Source organism: Somniosus microcephalus, chromosome 3, assembly GCF_052327205.1.
Source record: "Somniosus microcephalus isolate GS21.2 chromosome 3, FLI_Smic_1.0, whole genome shotgun sequence".
Taxonomy (NCBI): Eukaryota; Metazoa; Chordata; class Chondrichthyes; order Squaliformes; family Somniosidae; genus Somniosus; species Somniosus microcephalus.
In genome coordinates this window covers 186752568-186775573 of record NC_140989.1, presented here as the reverse complement: position 1 = coordinate 186775573, position 23006 = coordinate 186752568, and the positions used below count along the sequence as shown (strand labels likewise).

General features: G+C 47.9%; 1 protein-coding gene across 14 annotated transcripts in view; it reads left to right on the top strand.

The window, feature by feature from the left end:
* cep43 (centrosomal protein 43) overlaps positions 1–16677 on the top strand; it is a 91323-nt gene extending 74646 nt beyond the window's left edge. For 9 of the 14 annotated variants that reach the window (XM_085982029.1, XM_085982033.1, XM_085982027.1 and 6 more), the window contains 6 exons: positions 1208–1329; positions 4497–4565; positions 4681–4723; positions 15386–15412; positions 15536–15638; positions 16014–16677. In XM_085982029.1, coding sequence (XP_085838155.1) covers positions 1208–1329; positions 4497–4565; positions 4681–4723; positions 15386–15412; positions 15536–15638; positions 16014–16088 — 439 coding nt within the window. In that variant the 3' untranslated portion in view covers positions 16089–16677. The remainder of the gene's footprint in view (positions 1–1207; positions 1330–4496; positions 4566–4680; positions 4724–15385; positions 15413–15535; positions 15639–16013) is intronic. The other 5 variants (XM_085982036.1, XM_085982035.1, XM_085982028.1 and 2 more) reach the window with 2 other exon arrangements.
* The last annotated feature ends 6329 nt before the right edge of the window (positions 16678–23006 follow it).

Below are 23006 nucleotides of genomic sequence, written 5' to 3'. Positions count from 1 at the left end.
TTGTTAGTGCACAAGTGCAGTTCAACGAAATGTAGGTTTGCGGCTCCTGAGAGTGTACATTTAGATTAAGACATTTAAACATACAACATTCATTTGGCTTGTAATACATAAACATAACCATAATAAAGTGCATTGGCAGATGTACAGGCTAGGATCTTGCCATTTAATTACGGCTTCCATTTTATAACTTACTGAATTTCATTATTCATTTACTGATGTTTAATCAATTTACTGCAGACAATTAATTTATTTACTGTATTTAAAAATCCATATGTGGAATATATTTTGTAAATCAGAGTTCATTAGTACAATTAATGGTTCTGCATAAATGTATTTTATTTCTAACTTCAGGATCTGTTATAAACTCATCACTTTTGTCCTTGCGTAATGCCGTGGGAAATCATGTAGTCAATTAAAATGTTTACATCCTGGAGTCATTTCAAGGCTGTAATATCCTCTTGAGGTTTAGTTGATTTAGAAATCATTTGAGCTTTATTGCAGTTTATGATGTCCAAACCCCTCAAAGAAATTGTTATATATAATCACTCCCAGGTAATAATTTTTATGTAATTATTATCTATAGCGACCTATTATAACAGTCCTTTTAAACACCTACCTTGGAGTAACCAATTATTCATTTAGAACTATAACGAGTTGCATGTGAATTATACAATCACTGTTACAGTTTTCGTTTCAGTAAATTGTGGGTGGCTGTAGAGGCAGTAGGTTTCAATATTTCTAATCTTGGTTTAACAGCTACCTGCTTTGGGTAACCAGTTTCAGTTTAAAGATTCTCTCTTTATGTAGGTTTAAGTGGAATTTTATTATGAAATAAGGCTTTTCAAATTCTCCAGCTCTCGTACACTTCAAAGTTGTTTTTACATTCAGTATTCCAGTGGCACAGTACATTTGCACTCGAATGTGCTGTGCTCTGCAATGTTGAGACACTGAGGTTTTCCCACACCAGAGTTCCTCCACTCAGCCAAACCAAGACAGAGTGGCACTAAGTGGAGGTATGATTCACTGGTTGAAGAACGGCACTGGCACAGACTGGAATGGTCGTCTGTGCTAACTTCTTTGAATTTCTCCATTAACCAAAAATTCTGGCAAGCTCTAATACTGTTCACAATTTTTTTGAGGTAATGAACTTGTAAATAAATGGTCTCCTTCATTGTTTGAAACAGTTTTTGATCTCTTTGATGACTAGGCGGACAGATTTGAATAGTAAACCAACAGGTGGGCTTACATCCCTTTCAGATGCTCCTCCTCTGACAGTGAACTTGGGGTCCCTGGCAGGAGCACCTCCATTAAAAGAAGCTGACATAAAAGGTAAGCTAGAAATTACTCTGCTTTTTAAAATGGTGCAACTAAGGACATTAAATATTTAAGTCTGGTATCTTGTAAATGGGTGAGCAGTTTTTGTGTTATTTTACATAATATCCTTTATGGTCCCTTTTTCATCCCATCAGCCTGGGCTGTATTCAGACCCAGGTTCTGGAGATGAAGGGATGGTGTTCTAATTCACTGAGTCATGCAGTCCCTCTTTGCCCTTCTATCCCCCTCACAAAGTCATTGAGCTAAATAACATTTCAAAAGATTGTTCTTCAAAATCATGGTGTATCAACATGTTGCAGTCCAGCATTTCTTTTCTTCATTTTCTGCATTCTCCACATGCCATAGGAGCAAGTCATCTAGGTCTACTAGTTTTCTTGGGTGGGGGGTGAACTTCACGATGGATGATTTCCTGTTCATATATTTTGATACCAGTTTGGTAGCCATGTTCTGTTTATCTTCTCCTGAAGTTTTTATAATCAAAACTGAACAAGCTGCTTTCAATGTATGTTATCTTAATAGGGAATTTCTTCTTCTCTGTTTGTCATCTGTATACCTAATCAATCCATCATTAATCAAGAGAAAATTACTGGCACCATTTCTTCATGCACTTCCTCATTCCCTTAATGTTTTACCTCTTTTTTTTTTTCCTTAATGCTATCTTTGCTGACTTGCCTCCTGCTCTCCCCTTCCCCTCCTTTCCAGCTGAATTTTCTCACTTCTGCTAACCCGAGTGTATGGCCTCGATTTCCTGCCAGCCGGTGGGCGGGGACCAAAAATCGCCGAAATAGGGGGTTGCCCCCCCCGCCCCCCGGCCTGATTCCCCGCCCCATCCAACTTTCGGACCGCCGTTTCTCAGCGAGCCGATTCAGTCCCGCCCGCCACTGGCGGGACTGGCCGTCGGGACCCTAATCACCAATTATTGGCATGTTTAATGCCATTTTAAGGGGCCCTTGCTATTTTCAAGGGTTCCCCACACTAAACACGCCTGCAGGGAACCCCGCTGCTGAAAACTGGCGTGAAGCTTGCCGGCTTGCTTGCTCTCAGCTGCAGGTCATTCGGGAAAGCTGCGATTTAATCGGACAGCATTTGTATGTTGAAGGATCTTGCTGTTGAAGGCTTGGGGCTACTTCTTCAAGGCTTAGGCAGAGCTGTGGAAGGTTGGAGCCTCACACACTTCTCCAATGTGATCGCCTGGGAAGCCCCTCTCGCCACCCTCACTCAGTGCTTCCTCAGCGGAGGCATCTACCAGAAGCCCCTTTTTCCTTCCCTTCTTGCCATTAAAGGATCTCCAGCAGCAGAGGTGGCAGCAGCAGAACCAGGAACAGCAGGATCAGCAACAGAAGCACCATCCTGCTGCTCGCTCACCTGAAGCTGCACAGGCCAGACGGGGCCAGCGCTTGGAAGTGGCTTGAGAGCACCTTGCTGTGCTTTAGGGGGCCATGGGGACCCGTATCTGCACTGGCAGTCCTACTCAGAAGGACTTCCATGAAGGTCTGGTTTCTCTGTTCAATAGATGGCCATCGCTCCTCAAGAGATGTCAGTCTCTTATGAACACTCACCATGTTTTCCCTACCCTGCCGACTTATCTTCTCCATGGAGGTTGCCAACCTTTCCATGGTGATGTGTTCACGCGCCAAGACTCCACAAAGGCTCTGCTCATGGTCGCTATGGACTCCTCCATTCGCTCCACACTCGCAGCGACCCTGGAGACAGAACCTGCCAGAGACTCCTGCATCTGTGCATGGAGATCCATCACCTCTTCTCTTGCGGATGGACCCAGAGGCAGAGGGTCGACATGCAGCGCAGCTGAGCTGAGCTGGCAGAGTCCTGCGCCTTCCGACGAGGACTCTCCACTGCTGTCCCTGTCTCCAGAATCTGCTGAGGCTCACGTGAGCTGTGAAACACCAGGTGACAACACTACTCTATGTCCCGAAGGTCCCCCGAGGTGAGTGTCTGTGCTGGTGCTGGGTGCGCTTACTTCTGCTGACGCTGCGCCCTCCGAGGTTGGAGCTTCCTCTGAGGAGTCTGGCTGCACAGCCTCTTCCTCCTCCACCAGTGGAGACGGGGGCTCTGGATGGTCCTGTGGGGGAGTAGAGGAAGGAGTTAGAGATGTGATGCCAAGGTTACATGCACATTCGAGTTGACATCTGCTGACACCTGCATCCATGCAGCCTTGGTCTCAGTGGGAGGCCTCTTCCTGCCTGACCTAGGGAAGAGGACCTCCCTGCAGGCCCTAACCCCATCCAATAATGCCTGCAGTGAAGCTTCATCGAATTTGGAGGCAGCTCGGGGTCTGGTACTGGCCACAGCTGCTGCAGGCTCCTCTGCCATCCTGTATGGTTCGTTTGGAAGCCAACAGAGGAAGCAGTGCTTGCTGTGGACCTTGAAAGCACCACGAATGATGACATCATACTGTGGGGCTTCCTGACTGGAAATGGACAATTAGCAAGGCTGCCCACACTCTGGAAATTAATTGGCCACTTGAGGGAAAATTGCATGCAGCTGGCTGACCCATTTTTTTTGTGGGTCAGAACCCCACATTTGGGGAATCCGATCATTTCCCACACAATCCACAAAATCGGGCCCTATGTGTCTGTCTCTTTCTCTCCACCCTCCCCGAGCACTGAATCTCACGCACTAAATCACTGTCTTAAGAATTCTTGTCCTGGTTTGCATGTTCACTCTTTTGTGCCTTCATGATCTGTGCCACACTCTATGCTGTCTCAAACTCTTGGAGTGCAGCTTTGCATGTATAGCATGTACATGTCAGCACACATACAGTGGCTCTCCAAAAGTAAACTTAGTAGCAACTGTAATATGGGTGGCACAAAAGAGCTGCTGTTATTTAGTGTGCTTAGCTCACACCAGCAGCTAAGCTTACAGCAGCGTTGGTGGTATTTGATCTCTACTGCTACCTCTGCATCAGTTAGGCTTTTGTATTTTACCGTATCATTTCCTAAATAAAGTTTTGGTTACCGTGCAAGCAGTGAAAATAACATTCTGTCTCCTACTGAACCAGCGGCTAATGTGCACTGGCCACTGAAGCATTCATTTGTGAAGAAGTGCTCTTTAATTATTTATTTCTAATTTTTATAGGAGCTGATACAAGTAGTAATCACTGAAATTATGAGTTAACTTTTTGTTTGCTGTGCTGTTCATAGGCAGTGATAAAACCAGAGAGTTGAAGAATCTCAAAGTAATGAATGAAAAGATTTGTTCACTGGGATTAGGCAAGTAACAGTAATATGAACAACAATCCAATACAGTTACATAAACAGTCAATAGAAACAATATTTTAAAATGATGACTTCTTACACAAATTCTCATTTCTGACCTCTATTTTAGGAACGGGGGATGAAGAAGAGTATTACGATGATGATTTCATCAGGTGAAGCAAATTTAATTATTCTAACTTATAATTTATCTTCATACTCGAGGCATATTGGTATGTTCAGATGTTGATTAAATGGTTTGGTCTGAGGACTTGACTGTTGCAATACTTCGGTCCTGGGATTGTTTCCTTAGTGCAGTAAAGTTTCTGTATTAGATTTATGCCCTTAGAATATGCTAGTGAGCGATGTAAAGTTAGAGTAAAATAATTCAGAGACTCTGCACATGATTTGGAAATGGACTTTAATATTGAGAAGGGTATGGTAACATATTTGCACTAAAAGTAATAAATATTACAGGAAACTTTGGTTTATCCGGAGGTTGTATGTCCGGAAACCTCAATCTACTGGCAGAAATCAGGAGCCGTTTTGTTAGGTTTTTTTTCTTCTCGTGGCTTTGTTTTCAACAGTCGGGCTCTGGAAAGTCTCGCTGAAGCTGTTGCTAAGCTACAGAGATGCTTCCAAGGTACAGGCTGACTGTTTACAAGCTGTTGCTAAGCAACAGTGTTTGTTGTCAGATACGGAGATGAAAACCTCCGTATGCTTCAACATTAACTTTGTATGTCCGGCAGTTTTGATAGATTGGCAACAGCTCGGTCCCGTCGGTGCCGGATATAACAAAGTTTCCTGTAATGAAAAATTTGAATGGGTAAATAATGCCAGTTAGGAAAAGCTGTAGTTGACCAGATGTTGAACGTCTTGGCATAGTCTAGCGCAACAGTTGTAGAGAAAAATCAAACCGTAGGGTGATGAGTAGATTAACCCAGTGTATGTGCTTAGAATGATACTGGTACTTTATAAATTAGTTAGAGAACATGTGGAGTATTGTGTCCAGATCTGACTATGGTACTTAAGAAAAGATAAACACTCAAAATGATTCAGAAAAGGGCAAACATGGTTGCAAACCAGAGTTAACAGCAACATGGTGGCACTTGAGACTTTTAAACTTGCTCATTATTCACCTGTGCCTCTCTGCTTAGGTTACACGATAATGGGGAAGTTATTTTTTACAAACCGGGTAGGATGTGCTAATTTTCCCTTTGTTAGGATATGCTCCAGGTTGTCTTTGCTGTCAGCTGTGCAGTCCTTGTTTGGCTCAGCGTTCAGTTGGAGTGGGCAGTGTAAGACCAAGCTATCTGTGCTGCAGCTGGACACTGCACTGCAATTGAGGGCATCAGCGGGGAATGTAACCAGGGATGTGTGGCTCTCTACCATGCTTCTGCTATGTTTCCCCTTTGAATTGTGCACTCTTTTCGATTCCAATATCCTGTTCTTCTTGGTACTCCCTATAACAGGAGGGGGGTGAAGTGATTGGCTGCTGCATTCAGCCATTGGGTCTAAGGTAGCCCTCATCTTGTCAATTGAGGCCTCAGAAGGAGCTGCTGCAGGCAGCCATTGGGGCTAAGGTAGCCCTCATCTTGTCAATTGAGGCTTCAGAAGGAGCTGCTGCAGGCTGCCTGGCCCTGGCAGCTTTCTGCATATATGTGCAGGCAACTGAGGAGGCTCCTATCTTTTTTTTCCTGAAGACTTGACTGTTGCAATACTTTAGTCCTCGGGCTGTTTTGAGGTATAACAACTTTGGGTCTGCCATAGGTAACTTCTTGGGTTTGGTGGCATAAGTTGCTCCCTTAAGCAGTCAGGGCAACTTGCCTTTATTGGAGTAGGTTCACACATGTACAATCATGTAACCCAAGGGTGTAACAAATCCCTGACCTGAACTGGATATTCATGTCTTTCGCACATGTACTTTTTCAATCTCCTTGATGGCAGATCGAAACGCTTGGTGAGACCAGGCCTGATGCGAATCAATAAACTGTTTTATTTCACAGTAAAGTGAACATATACGGATAAATGTTTGTCTTCACCACCACCTCAGTAGTAATCTGGCAGAGCAGATTGCTTGCCCTTTACAGAACTCTCCTGATTTTCATTGCATTGAAATCACTGGAATGAAAATCAGCGGGTTCTGTAAAGGGCAGGCGATGCGCTAGGCCAGATTACCGCTCAAGCAGTGATGATAAATCTACCCCCATAGAGTAGAAGTTTATACAGGTAGACTATCCTTTATCCGAAAACCTCGGGACCAGCCGTGTTTCGGTTTTCGGAGAATTTCAGATTTCGGAAGGTGGGTCGGCGGGGGGTCGTGCGCACGACCCGGCCCCGACCCCCCCCCCCACCGCGGGCCCCCGCCGGCACCGGACCCCCGCCGACCCCGACCCCCGCCGACTTACGGGGGGGGGTCGGGGCCGGCGGGGGTCCGCGGGGGGGTCGTGCGCATGACTTACGCTGACGCTCAGCGTAAGTCGGCGGGGGTCCGCGGGGGTCGGGGCCGGCGGGGGTCCGCGGGGGTCGGGGCCGGTGGGGGGTCGTGCGCACGACTTACGCTGAACGAAAAAACCTTCGGTTTTTAGAGGGTTTCGGTTTTCGGGAGTTTGGATAAAGGGTAGTCTGCCTGTATATATAAGAACACGCCATGTTCTCATCACTGAACATAAACAAGATCATTTTTGATTATTCCCTCCTGCACTCCAACCTTCTCACGGCCTTCTGCTGCCTGACTGCCTCACGGCATTCTATTTCAAAAACTTCTCCTTGACTGCCTGTCTTTTTTTTAATCCCTTGCTGTTCACAGCCAGAAAGAGGCAGCCTGCCAAACGGCTGGATCAGCTACTCCCCAAGACAGTGGGTGAAAAATATTTATTGAATAGTGAGACAAGCAAACAGATTACTTATTATTTACAATCTACGAGGAAACCGCAAAGCTAGCTCATTAGCCTCTTAAATACCTATCATCTCGGACCACTTTTTTAACTGTTTTAAAACACATTTGAAGTAATTCCTTTTTCAAATCCTTTTGAGGAAAAATGGTCAAAAGATCCTGAAACATGATAGAAGGTTACACACTTGGTACTGTCCTGACAAACAGCATCGTCATGGGTGCACACACCTGCCTGGCCACTAGTATTCTGGTTCGCTACTGATCAGCAGCAAAGCTGCTCAAATGTTGAAGACCTGTTTTATTCCAGTCCCAATCACTTGAAGCATGAAGAGGCAACCCTTTGCACTCTGGCACCTAAGGTATCTATGGCAGCAGTTACAGCTTCCATAGATGGTACAGCTGCCATTAGTTACTCTTTTGGAGGGGGTGGTGGAGTTCTGCTGCAGATTGTTAAGGAGGTTCCGCATACTCCAGGAGATCGACTGCAGTGATGGGCATACATTCATTATGGTGTTATGCATGTAGTTAGCGGATTCCTCCAACTTAGTCACTATCTCCAGCATGATGTGGCACACCGTACCCAATGCCTGCATATTTGTTAAATGCTCTGCAAGCATCTTTATCTAAAAAGCAGGACCCCTCAGATCTGGGTCCTAAGGCTCCTCAGCTGAGGGCCAGCATCTCCTGACCTTGCAGACAACACGTCTGCCTCCTCAGCTTCCACCTCCAGCTCTTTCTGCCCACTCATGCTCTGTGCCGGACTTTGTACAATCACCTCAGGCCCACAAGCTAGCCCCCGTCCTTTGCTTTGGAGGGAGATGGTGATTGCTGTGTGTGAAGAAGTACTGAATGATCCTGAAGCAGAGGGGCCAGGATCCTCTTGCTGCTCTTCCTTTGGTTTTTGCTGTGGCACACTTGGATCACAAAAAAGAAGGCTGCTTGAGCAGATGAGCAGCACAGTGACCATTCCACTTTTAGGAAAAGGGAGAGCTTCATAATGTATAGAAGAGAGAGAAGATGAATTATATGAAGAGAGCGATGAATTGTATGACCAACCTGCAGTTGATTCTCCGACTCCTGTATCCCTCTCCCTCTTCTGTATGTCTGTCCAAGAGTTCCAGGGATGAGAGGCTGGAGTTTGGGGGCTTCACCACCTGGAACTGTTCTTTGCTGATGATATGGCCCACATTCACCTTTTTTTAAAAAAAACAAGGAAGCACATTGATATACCTATCAATTCATCTAATGAAAAGCGACGAGTTAAGACAGTAACTATAGGTTTTTATTGGCTAAATAACAGAGCCCACCCTCGTGGGTGATCGGATCCAACAAGGAGGAATACCAGCCAGTCGACCACCTTTATACCTGGGCAAGTAGGTGGAGCCATGGGCGGAGTCAGCAGTGGTCAGCCCAGGTATAACAGCGTGACAAGAGGCGACCTCGTGTAGTGTTACACTATGGTTATCACTGTTTACACTGTTGTAACGATATAACAGTGATAACCATAGTGTAACGATAGTGAACGATAAAAGTGGTTTACCACATTCACCCCTTGTTTAGATTTGAGTCCGGCGGGGTGAAGTGTACTACCAGTTCGGGTATGTCAGTCTGTCCGGAGGCCTCGTAAGCCTTTCCGATCGTCGCGGCGGCGGTGATGCAGTATCCGATGTTAATGCTGGTGTCTGCGTGGTCGGCGAAGTCTCGTGGGGTTCCGGCATGCCGTCTACCTGGGTTGGATTTGGGGGGGTGGTGGGGGGTAACGGTGGTGTCTCAGGGATGCCCGAGGGTGCGAGGTCTCGTAAGGAGACTGTGTCCTCCCGCCCGTCTGGGTATGCCACATAGGCGTACTGGGGGTTGGCGTGCAGGAGGTCCACCCTCTCGACCAGGGGGCCCGTTTTATGGGCCCTCGCGTGCTTTCGCAGCAAGACGGGCCCCGGAGAGGTCAGCCAAGTTGGTAGCGTGGTTCCCGTAGTCGACTTCCTGGGGAAAACAAACATTCGTTCATGGGGGGTGGCGTTAATGGCCGTGCAAAGCAGTGACCGGATGGAATGCAGCGCTGCCGGGAGGACTTCCTGCCAGCGAGAGGTTGGGAGGCCCTTGGAATTTAAGGCTAAGAGAACGGCCTTCCAGACAGTCGCGTTCTCTCTTTCCACCTGGCCGTTCCCTCGGGGGTTGTAGCTGGTGGTCCTGCTTGCAGCAATACCTCTCGCTAGTAGGAACTGGCGAAGTTCCTCGCTCATGAAGGAGGAGCCCCGATCGCTATGTATATAGTTCGGGAACCCGAACACGGCGAAGAGGTCGTTCAGGCATTTGATGACCGTGGTACTGGTCATGTCTGGGCAGGGGAAGGCAAAGGGGAAACGGGAGTACTCGTCAATGATGTTGAGGAAGTACACATTACGGTCAGAGGACGGGAGGGGCCCCTTAAAATCGATGCTCAAGCGCTCGAAGGGGCGGGTGGCCTTGATCAGGCTTGCTCTGTCCGGCCTAAAGAAATGCGGTTTGCATTCGGCACAGGTTTGGCAGTTCCTGGTCATGGTCCTGACCTCCTCGATGGAGTAGGGCAGGTTGCGGGCCTTAATGAAGTGGTAAAGTCTGGTGACTCCGGGGTGGCAGAGGTCGTTGTGGAGGGTCTGCAGTCTATCAATTTGCGCGTTGGCGCATGTACTTCGTGATAGAGCATCTGGGGGTTCGTTCAGTTTACCAGGCCGGTACAAGATCTCATAATCATAGGTGGAGAGCTCGATTCTCCACCTCAAGATCTTGTCGTTCTTGATTTTGCCCCTCAGCTTGTTATTAAACATTAAAAGCGACCGAACGCTGGTCGGTGAGGAGGGTAAATCGTTTGCCTGCCAGGTAATGCCTCCAGCGTCATACAGCCTCCACGATCGCCTGGGCCTCCTTCTCGACCGAGGAGTGTCGGATCTCAGGGCCCTGGAGGGTCCTTGAGAAGAAGGCCACCGGTCTCCCCTCCTGGTTAAGGGTTGCGGCTAGGGCGAAGTCGGATGCATCGCTCTCCACTTGGAAAGGGATAGACTCATCCACCGCGTGCATTGTGCCCTTAGCAATGTCTCCCTTAATGAGGGAGAAGGCTGCGCACGCTTCTGCCGTCAGGGGGAAGGAGGCGGACTTCATGAGGGGTCTGGCTTTGTCCGCATAATTCGGCACCCATTGGGCATAGTAGGCGAAGAGCCCCAGGGTCCTCTTCAGCGCCTTTGGACAGTGGGGGAGGGGAAGCTCCATGAGGGGGCGCATTCTTTCGGGGTCGGGGCCGATGACTCCGTTCTCTACTACGCAGCCGAGGATGGCAAGGCGCGAGGTGTTAAACACACATTTCTCCTTTATTGTAGGTGAGGTTCAGCCGTTGGGCCGTACGGAGGAATCTCTCCAGATTAACATCATGGTCCTGCCGGTCGCGGCCGCAGATGGTGACGTTATCTAGATAGGGGAACGTGGCTTGCAGACCGTTCTGGTCAACCATCCGGTCCATCTCCCTTTGGAAGACCGAAACCCCGTTGGTGACGCCGAAGGGAACCCTAAGGAAGTGGTAGAGGCGGCCATTCGCCTCGAAGGCGGTATACTGGCGGTCCTCAGGGCGGATAGGGAGTTGGTGGTAGGCCGACTTAAGGTCGATGGTAGAGAATACTCGGTACTGTGCAATCTGATTGACCATATCAGATATGCGGGGAAGGGGGTATGCGTCCAGCTGGGTGTACCGGTTTATGGTTTGGCTGTAGTCGATGACTAGGCGGTTTTTATCGCCGGTCTTAACGACTACGACCTGGGCACGCCAGGGGCTGTTGCTCCTCTCGATGATGCCCTCCTTCAGGAGACGCTGCACCTCAGAGCTAATAAAAGCTCTGTCCCCGGCGCTGTACCACCTGCTCTTGGTAGCGACGGGTTTACAGTCGCGGGTGAGGTTGGCGAACAGGGAGGGGGGCGGCACCCTGAGGGTGGATAGGCCGCAGGTGGTACGCGGTGGGCGGTTTAAAGGCTGTTGGTTGTCGACTGTGAGTGGGGGGAGGGGTCCACCGTATGCCAAAGTGACACTTTGAAGGTGGGATTGGAAATCCAGCCCTAGTAGGACGGCAGCGCAGAGTTGGGGCAGGACGAGAAGTTTAAAATTTTTATACTCCGTGCCCCTAACCGACAGGGTCACAACACAGTATCCGCTGATGTCTGTTGAATGGGACCTCGACGCCATCGAGATCCGGTTGCGCGTTGGCTGGACAGTGAGGGAGTAGTGGCTCACCGTGTCTGGATGGATGAAACTCTCCGTGCTTCCGCTGTCGAACAGGCAGGTCGTGGCGTGGCCGCTTACTTTGATGTCCATCATGGACTTGGACAGGTGATGCGGGCGAGCTTGGTCCAGTGTGACGGAGGCTAGTGTATGGCTGAGCGAGCTGCTGTAGTCTGCGGGTGAGGCTGTGGTCGGGTCTGGAGACAAGGTGGCGGTCGAGTGTGGTGGACAAAATGGCGGCGCCCACGAGGTTGCATAAAATGGCGGAGAAGATGGCCGCCCCCACAACTCACATGAGGCACTGCTGGTGTCGGTGGCCTTGATCAAAGATGGCCGCCCCACGACTCACGAGGGGATACTGGCATCTGTGGCCTTGATGAAAGATGGCCGCCCCCACAACTCGCATGAGGCACTGCTGGCGTCTGTGGCTTTCCCCCTGCAGGCCTTCGCGAAGTGGCCTTTCTTGTGGCAGTCGGAGCAGGTCGCGTTTCTTGCAGGGCAGCGCGCCCTCGGGTGTTTCGCCTGGCCACAGAAAAAGCAGCCGGCGGCCCGATCGCGGGGCTCCGATGTCGCAGCCGGTACCGGGGGTGGCGGTCCCGATCGGGGCCGGTACCGGGGGTGGCGGTCCCGATCGGGTCCGGGACGCTGAGGTAGGTCCCAGAGGCGGCGGTGCGAGGGGTATTGCGGTCGGGCCCGAGTCCCAGGGTCGCGCAGCACAGTACCTGGAATACGCCTCGAGGTCTCGATGGGCCACTTCCAGAGAGCGAGCGAGGGCTGCAGCTGTGTTCAGGTCGAGGTCCTTTGATTCGAGCAGTCTTTGCCGTGAGTAGTCGGACCGAAGGCCTTTCACGAAGGCATCGCGGATATTCCCTTCAGTATTTTCTGCAGCCGTTACAGCTTTAAAGTCACAGTCCCCGCCGAGTGTTTGTAGCGCCCGTAAAAATTCATCTACAGACTCTCCTGGCTGTTGTGGGCGGGATCTTAGGAGATGTCTGGCATACATAGAATTTACCGGGCTCCGGTACTGCTCTTTCAGCAGGTTGAGGGCGGCCTCGTATGTAGTAAGGTCCTGGATGAGTGCAAATACTTTAGGGCTCACTTGGGCGGTCAGAACTCTTAGTTTGGATCTCTGAGGCACGCCGGATTCTCCCAGGTAGGATTCGAAACAGCTCAGCCAGTGTTTGAAGTCGAGGGCTGAGTTTGCTGCCTGTGGGTTTAGATCCAGGTACGGCGGTCGGAGGGCTCGCAGCCAGGCCGGCTGCTGTGGCTGTTGTAGCTGGGTGTCTGACTGGTCGTTTGGCTGCTCCGTTCAAGACATTTCAAAATTTAGCCAATAAAATTGATATACCTATCAATTCATCTAATGAAAAGCGACGAGTTAAGACAGTAACTATAGGTTTTTATTGGCTAAATAACAGAGCCCACCCTCGTGGGTGATCGGATCCAACAAGGAGGAATACCAGCCAGTCGACCACCTTTATACCTGGGCAAGTAGGTGGAGCCATGGGCGGAGTCAGCAGTGGTCAGCCCAGGTATAACAGCGTGACGAGGCGACCTCGTGGAGTGATACAACAGTGTAAACAGTGATAACCATAGTGTAACGATAGTGAACGATAAAAGTGGTTTACCACACACAGAATGTGAAAGCCCTTTGTTTCCCATCATATACCATCAGGTGTCCGTAAGCATACCTTAATATGGGTGCAGGATCTATGCAAATATTTGTTATGCAAGGCTTTTACCACTTCATACCGGCTGAGTGAAGGAACACTTGCAAGGAGGTGTGAACGGTATTGTAGTACCTCCTGCACATTGAATCGAAGTTGTAGATGGTGCTCAACAAAGTGAGGGCAAGGTGGCTGGAAATGTGTAATGTGCTTATTACAGCACATTGTTGCAAGGTATGACTGCCTTCTCTTACTTGGTTTGTCCATGGGAGGTGTTTGAACTTCTGATATCAGTTGCTGGCAGGGATTGGTGGAGATGGTATTGGTTACCAAGGCCACCTCTTTCCAGTGCACCTAGACTATTCCTTGCATTGGCCTCCTTCCCTCAGTCTCAAATAGCTAGTCCTTCCTTTTCCTTAGTTGGGGCAATAGTTCCTGTACATAAATACAAGAACTTGGAGGCTTTGTGTTCTACTGGCCCACCTTCAGACCTGTTTCTTTGTGGTAATATTAAATAGCTTTGCTCCCAGCTTCCTGGCCAGTAACTTGGAATGGACTGTTAACTACTGTATCTAGGAAACTTGATTAGGCTTCCCAGGTATTGCTGCATTTGCTCACAGGTGGACAGGTCCAGTATGTGGGACTGTACGGAGACTTGTATTGATTTCTGAGGTTATATTTCCTCATTTGTGATAATGCCAAAACTTTTGACACTACTCTGCACCATGTCCCAGTCATCTAATCTTTTGCATTGTACATGACAATGCTAGAAAACTTTTGTTATAAAGTGATGTTTAAAAATAATCTTTGGCTTCAATGTAATGTTACTTGTAACAGCAACACCAAAGTAAAGTTGGCGTGCAGTTGAATTTTTACAGAGCTGACTATTAGAAACATAGAAGCATAGAAAAATAGGAGCAGGAGTAGGCCATTCGGCCCTTCGAGCCTGCTCCGCCATTCAATATGATCATGGCTGATCCTCTATCTCAATACCATATTCCCCCTCTCCCCATACCCCTTGATGCCTTTTGTGTCTAGAAATCTACCTTTCTCCTTAAATATATTCCGTGACTTGGCCTCCACAGCCTTCTGTGGTAGAGAATTCCACAAGTTCACCACCCTCTGAGTGAAGAAATTTCTCCTCGTCTCAGTCCTAAATGGCCGACCCCATATCCTGAGACGGTGACCCTTCGTTCTCGACCCCCCAGCCAGGGAAAAGTCCTCTCTGCATCCAGTCTGTCTAGCCCTGTTAGAATTTTATACGTTTCAATGAGATCCCCTCTCATTCTTTTAAATCATGTGAATACAGGCCTAGTCGACCCAATTACTCCTCATACGACAGTCCTGCCATCCCAGGAATCAGTCTGGTGAACCTTCGCTGCACTCCCTCTATGGCAAGTATATCCTTTCTTAGGCAACGAGACCAAAACTGCACACAGTACTCCAGGTGTGGTCTCACCAGGGCCCTGTAGAACTGTGGTAAGGCATCCTTGCTCTGGCCCAACAGGTCTATGCCAGTGTTTATGCTCCACACGAGCCTCCTCCCACCCCACTTCATCTCACCCCATCAACATATCCTTCTATTCCTTTCTCCCTCGTGCTTATCTAGCTTGCCCTTAAATGCATCAATGCTATTCGTCTCAACCATTCCCTGTGGTAGCGAGTTCCACATTCTCACCAATCTGGGTAAGGAAGTTTCTGCTGAATTCCTTATTGGATTTATTAGTGACCATCTTATATTGCCAGAACTGAGTCAAGGGTTGATTAAGAAGCCGCTTGCTTCCTTAGTCATGATTTGAGGATTTCCTTGTCTAATTTAAGCATGTTTGCTATATGGTCACAATGTATTAAAGTAAACCTAGCCTGGTAGTGTCAGATGAGCCCAAGTGTGATGATTGAGTTAAGTTGTTCCTTTGCTCCCTTGCTGCTTTTCAGCCAATGAATTGGCAAAGATAGAGAACAGTTAAAATAAGATTGTATTGACTTTAGGGAATTTACAGCTGATTGTTATTGTGATACATTTTTACATTTTCAGTTCTTCCAATGAAAAGAAAATCAAAAGGTATTAAGATATGTTATGCACTATTAAATTGAGTTCTTCTCTGTATAGATAATTGTTTCTGCTCAATAGTATAACATTCTCCAAGACTTGAGTTGTTTCATAAGAATTGTGTCTTTGTCTTAGTGGCAGTCAGCGTTCAGATAAAACCAAGAGTGAAGTTAGCATTGGTGAAGAGATTGAAGAGGATATTTCTGTGGAGGGGGAAGATTTTTGTACCGGTGATAAGGTTTGTAGAACTTTGAGTTTTAATAAAAATATTGTGAAAGCGACTGTTGAGAATTTGCTCTCTAGTGGAATGGTGAAAGAAAGCACTGAACTGAAAATACATTTTTCATTGTTATAAGAAGCTGATAAACATTTATTGCAAACTTTAATGGTAATCTAAAGCTTTTTCCCTTGCTTAAAAAATGGGGTAGGCATTTATAAAAGAGTTTCATTTTTTGGGGGAAAAAACTGGTATGAACTTGATCTGTTCTCAAATTGGGTTAGATTATTTCATGTCATTTTTAAGATTTGTATTAATAGATTTTGTGATAACTTTGCTGGTTTTGTGTAAAACAGCACTTTTGTGACCCTTGTTTCTTTGATTACTTTCTTGCAGCTTGACGATTTCACACAGGACCACACCATTTCACACTATAGTGATGTGGCAGATTATATAGAGGAGGTTGCATAGAAGCTTCAGCATTAATATATACTTCACTGTACAGATAAATGGATAGTTTTTGCCGCTTCTGTTATTCTGAAGAAGTTCTGAAGCAGTGAAGATTGGACTGAGAGAATCCCTCAGGTGCACACAATTTGTTGAACTGGTGTTAAATTAATCCAACTGCAAACCACAGACCACATGTAACGCTAAGAACGGATGCAATCAAAATGGTGTTGAGATATACCAGTGGGGGGGGCTGGTCGTCCTCAGGCCATCTTCTAGTATCCAGTAGAAAAGGCCTATACTCATTTACAATGGATCAGTTTGGTCCTAAATTGTAATGTGTAAAGAAATATTTTGATTTAAAAGTTCTTTTTAATGCAAATTTATTTTTTAAATGTTCCATGTGTTTGTATTGTATAATTTCTTAAGAATAGTGTAACCTTTTTTTGAGCTGATTGAAGACTTTCAAATGAGTAATTACTCATCAAAAAAATTGCAACAATAATCAATTGATGATAATGACATCTAGTATTAGATTGGTTTGTTATGAATATATTTACATATGTTTTTGTCATTTGGATGAGATTATCAATAAAGCAATACTATTTGCAGGTTTCTGATAAATGTCCAAAAAATGTGGGGCAGCAGCTAATGCCATGCAATGGGGTTTGGGGTGGTTCCTGCTGCTGATTGCTGCCCAGTGATCTCTGCTGGAAGTGATTGTGTGGACAGTGAATGAGAACAGGATTGGGCTTGGCTGTGATATATATCCACAGTTGAATAGCCTGCCAGTGCTCACTGGGCTCACACATGAAGGATAGCATCTTGGTGAAGAACCAGAGGACTGCCAGTTCCCCTGGGAACCTATCCCAGTGTGAATTGGCACCTTCAGGAGAGGAAGGGGAGGAAACTATGGAACGCAGCCTTCTACAAGCTGATTTTGCTATTGTACAGGCTAATTTCTGTTGTGTTTGTCCTCGAACAAAGGACTATCATGGAACTGGGGCTGCATTTCAGCTGCACAGGAATGCAATCTTATTTTTCTTGCACTAGTTAAAGTACTGAATCTCCTGGAGCCATTCATTAACTTTCACATTTACACTTCATTCAAATAATTTGATAGTGCAAAATGCAAATTAGTTCTTGTATTCATGCCCTTTTGTTTCCACAAAAAAGCCTTTTTTTTTTTACTTAATTGTCCTAGATAAACAAAATTCAAAAAATGTTCACATTTCACAAGAATATGCATTTGGATTTTTTTTTTATACCTTTATTAAACTTTTTACTTGAAGGCCTCGGCTTCACCCAAAAACCTTGGCTTGGACTTGATATTTTTGCCCAGCATGGTCACTCTGTTAGCTGAAGGTTGGTCTTGCAGTCTAAGCATGTGCAGTGTGAGCAATTTCCCAGAATGGATCAGTAATATTAAAGCTACAATGCTTCAGTAACAAAATCTATTTGGTTGTTTTTCAAAATATTTGGAAAGCTAGAGGATATCCCTGAAGATTATTTGTGTTTTGTTGATGGCTAGATAATGTAAACATTATTATTACTGACGCCTGTACTGGGGCCTCAGCTTTTCACCATATAGATCAATGAAGGAATACAGAGTTGTATATCCAAGTTTGCAGATGGTACTAAATTGAAAGGCATAGATGGGAGCGGGAAGTTACAAAGGGACGTGGACAGATTAAGTCAGTGGGCAAACTGTAGAGATGGAGTTCAATGTGAGATAATCCAAAAAAGACAGATTAATCGTAATATTTTCTTAATTGCAAAAGACCAGAAACTGGCAAAGCAAAGTGATTTGGGTGGCCAGAAGGACAAATCACTTAAAGCTAGTGCAAAGATACAAAAAAACCCAAGAGGGTTAATGGAATGTTGATCTTTTATCTCAATGGGGTTGGAATACAAAAGGAAAATAAGTTTTATGCTTCAGTTGTACAGACCCTTGATTAGACCCCATTGTATGGGGGCATCTTTTCTGTGGTTTACGGTAATTTACCTTCCTTTACCTGGTTTACGGTAATTCACCTGGTCAGGCAGCCTTTTGCTACTACACTCTGACCAATCCCAAACAGCGGTTTCGAATCGCTAAACCCACCCTTCCAGTTCTGACTGGAGGACTTATAATTAATGATATACATTAAAACGGACAACTGGTCTGGATGTGTGAGAGTCAAACTTTATTGAACTAAAGAAAACTACACCACACGATTTTAGTAATCACACTACAATTGCTTAAATGGGGGAAGACAGATGGCAAAGTGAGGGATAAATGGCTACAATGTTAATTAAACAATCTTATTTTTCCTTAAATTACCACCCCCCCTTTTTACTCCTTACTAGATTGCCTTGCTGAGGAGTCAGAAACCTGCTCACCTGTGGTCCAAGAAAACATTGTCCAACCCAGAGACAATTTTCACGATGTAGATTAATATCTCCAGTAGCTTCGGGGTTGAGGGGATTTTTTGCGAACCCCTACATTCTGCCCTTTGGATACTTCCAACTTGCTTGTAGTATCCACTCGAAGAAGTGAGCAAAATTTTCTGACCCCCGACAAACAACCATCCCCTGTATTTACCTAATAGCTACCTACCACTCATCCCCCTGACCCGTCTATTCCCCTCAAATTTGAGAAAAAACCGTGGTACGGTAGGCATCTACAGATACATCAATTTACACTAAGGGATCCCATAACCCTGCATCACTTGCTACATTATAACATATTACAAAATGTTGCAGTCTTGGTAATACAATGTAATCACAATTATCCCAAGCACGGAGAGGGTCCTACGCCTCTGCTCAGCTTGGAGTTGTCACAAAATGATCCCAAGCACGGCGAGGGTCCTACGCCTCTGCTCAGCTTGGAGCTGTAAACTTAAACTCAAAACTACAAAATGTTAATTCTAAACTTAAAATTCACCTTAAAAGCACGCTATATTCAAAATGATAATCAAACCAAAGCTATAATACAAATGCCGCCTGTCTCCGGACGGCCAGGCTAATATCTGGCACTGTCGCAGATTACTGCTGCCTGTAGCGAAGCTGGACTGCCTTCTGCTTCTGGTTCCTTGCAGCTTATGGCTGCTGATTAGGGACCCCTGTGTTCGGTTTCCTCCCGGGCTCGGGAGATTGCTCTCTGTGGCAGGTACTCTGGTGACCATCTTTTCTTGGGCTTGTGGACCCGCTGAGACTTTGAGGGGTGTCTGTGGGGGAAACTTTGACTGGCGGACCCTGAGCCTGGGTCACAGCCCTAGCTGGCTTGGACCCGTCTCCCCCTGGTGCAAACAGCCCAGACTCTATAATATACCTGGCAGCCTGCCGGTACTCCGGGTTTGTCTCCCTTTCCCTACCCACTCCTGTGCTGGGGGCAGGTATTGCCTCACTACCCGCTGCTGATGGCTGAAAAACTTCCTCTCCAGGTCCAAAACCTGGTACCAGCTCACCTGCAAGAGGAATTGCTATCCCTGCCACCCCAGGGTCCCACATCATGGGGGGGACCACTCTAGAAGCGGGCTGGGAAGCTTGTTCCTTCAAGCGGGCGACTGCGCCTGCGTGAATCTCCTCCCCGGAGTCCCCCGGCAGAGGCTGTGAAACCTCTGTATCCAAGCAGACGGCTGCGCCTGTGCGAGAAAACTGAGAAAGAGCCACTGTAGTTCCCGCAGGCAACTGCGCCTGCGTGAATCTCCTCCCCGGAGTCCCGCGGCAGAGGCTGTGAAGCCTCTGTCTTCAAACAGGTGACTGCGCCTGCGCGGGAAAACCGAAGAGGAGCCGCTGGGGAACCACGCCTGCGCGAGCAGTCTCTGTGAATGGATTTGCAGCAGCCTGCAGATTTCTAATCTCAGGTTGCTGTTTCTCGGTTTCTGAGCCACATAACTTGTTCAAATTTAAACTTTGACCAAAACTTAGGCCCCACTGGGGTGGGGAAGTGTCCCAATTGGTGGGCCGGACAACTTTTCCCTGGAAACAAGCCACAGCGCCTGTCTTTACAGGCTGTGAACTTGAACTTGTCTTGTCAGATTTATACAATTTACATTGGTTGGCGTGGAACCACTTTGTGCACCGGGGTAGTTTTACTGCATAGACCATGGGGCTGGCCCTATCGACTATACTATAGGGTCCCATGTAGAGTGGCTCTAAACTTCCCACCCGGGCATAGTTTCTTACCATCACTAGGTCCCCTATCTCCCACTGGTGGCTCCTGCTAGGCTCGAGCAGCAGCTGGTTATTCCGATGCTGTTTCCCCATGCTGTCTGCTGCCTGCCCATAAATCTGTTTGAGGTGTTCTAGGAGGGTTCGGGTGAATTTATCCCGGTTTATTTCCTGCAGTTGTCCTTCGGTGAGGACTGGGTCGAGGACATGAGTGGGGGTCCTCATAACTCTGCCGGTCATGAGCTCATGTGGTGAATGCCCTGTACTTTTGGACTGGCTGGCTCGGATCCCCATGAGGATCAGAGGTAGGGTCTCTGCCCATTTTTGGGGTGACCCCACAACCTCTTTCCTCAGCCTTTCTTTAAGGGTGCTGTTCATACGCTCCACAATCCCTGAGGACTGCGGGTTGTAGGCTGCGTGCCACTTCCCTTGAATACCAAGCAGCCTGAGGGTGTTCTGCATAACTTGGCCAGTAAAGTGGCTTCCCTGGTCGGACTGGGGCAGTCCCCACCGCGAGAACACCTTCACCAAGATCTTTGCAGTCCCCATTGCTGTGGCCGTCCTGCAGGGGAAGGCTTCCACCCACTTGGAAAACACATCCACCAGGACGAGGCAGTACTTATAGCCTCCCTGGGTGGTGGGCAAGGGCCCTATATAGTCGATCTGGATCGACTGCCATGGTCCCTCCACCCTCCTAATGTGTCCTATGGGCACCTTCCTTTTGTGGGGATCGGGATTATTTGCTGCACACACAAGACAGCTAGCACAGAACTCACGGACATCATCCCGGAGTCCTGGCCACCATCCCGCCTGTTCCACCCGTTGCCAGGTGGTCTCAGGCCTGGGGTGTCCCGCTCACAGCCCCTCATGGGCCAGCTGAAGGAACTCCCTCCAGTGTTGCTGGGGTACTACCCACTGTTCCCCCTGAACAGCATGCCTTCCCTTATGGAGAGGGGGGCTACGCTGTAGGGGCCCTCTATCTTTTTGCCCTCCATCACTGTACGAATGATTGCCTTCAGGCCAGGGTCCTGTGCCTGGACCGTCCTGAGGTCTGGGGCTAGCACTCTGATTTTCCGTGTCCCATCCCTGCCTGTAACTGCCGCCACTGGCCCGGACTCATATGGGTCCCAAAAGGTGCCGGCCCGCGCACCCTCTTTGGCCAGCATGTCGGCTTGCTGGTTGCTCTGGCTGCGGGGTTCTGTGGAGGAATGGGCTTTCACCTTGTGGATGAAGACCTCGCCTTCCTCCCCCACAGCTGCCAGGATTTTCTCCAGCATAGGCTTTACTGTTGAGGGCTTCCCGTCGGCGGAGGTGTACCCACGACGGGACCAGATGGCCAGGTACTCCGTACACTAGTTGCAAGTGAACATACTGTCAGAGGAAATCGTATACGGGGTAGGGAAGGTGTCGAGGTGTGTAACCACGTACATCACCGCGGACAGTTCAGCCTGCTGGGCACCCGTGGTGTTAGGGAGCCTGATTGCCAAGGCAATGTCTGCCATTGGGTCAAAGATCCCGCAACCCGTGAGTCTTACCCCAGCGGACACCATGCTGGAACCGTCTACATAGATCTCACGGCCTGAGGGATGTATCCCTGCCCGTAAACCTATGTTCACAGGTACACCCATACCCCTTCTATGGAACACCGATGGGCTGTTCCAGGATATACCATATTGGCCGCAAGCTTTGGCTCGCAAAGGCCCTTTACCTTCAGATCCATCTGTGAGAGGAGAAGGGTCCAGCGCGCAATGCGGATGCTGCTGACTGTCCCATCTTTAATCCTCCCATCCAAAAGCATCTGAGGTGTGTGGTGTGTGAGGTGCCTGTGAAAATTAAAGATCTTTTCACAGCCCAATGTGTGGCCAAAAGGTGCTGTTCACAGTTGGAGTAGCTCCTCTCCACATCCGTGAGGACTCTGGAGGAGTAGACCACGGGTCTCCGCCTACTGTGCCGCTCTTGGAGCAGCACAGCACTCAGACTATCCCCGTTGGCTGCTACCTCCAAGAAGAACTCCCTTTTTCCCATCTATCACTCCTAGGTCTGGTGCGGTCTGCAGGTCTCCCTTTAACTTAACAAATGCCGCCTGGCATCCCTCATCCCTCATCCCAGGACCACTCCACCCCCTTGTGTAGGAGACGGAGCAGAGGGGCCGCTGTGGCTGCATAGTCCTTTATAAAATCCCTGCAGTACCCTGTCAATCCCAGGAACGACCTCACCCCTCTTACTGAAATGGGAATTGGTAACGCCTGGACTGCTTCCCTCCTTGCCTTATCTATTGCCCCCTCTCCTGTACGGACAGTCAGACCCAGGAATTTAACTTGTTGCTGACCGACCTGCGCCTTCTTGGGGTTGACTTTAAACCCCTTTCTCTGCAGCAGCTCAGCCAGCAGTGGGCCATGCTCTCCGACCGAGTCGGTAAATAAGAGCAGGACATCCACATACTGCAGTAACTGAGTGGGCTGACTGAACTCTTTTAAACTATCCTTCATGCATTGGTGGAAGATGCTATGGCTGTTGTGGAAACCCTGTGGCAGACAGGTCCAGGTATACTGCTGTCCCTTAAAGGTGACTGCAAATTTATATTGGTCCTCCCGTTTTAAAGGGATGGACCAAAACCCATTTGAAATGTCCAGCACTGTGAATGTACTCGCGGATGCTGGGATACTGCTAATAAGATTAGCCACTGCTTCTACTGTGGGGGCACACGTGGGGATATTGCTGTTAAGCACCCGATAGTCCACTGTGGCTCTCCATGAATTGGCTGGTTTCCTAACCGGCCAAAGTGGA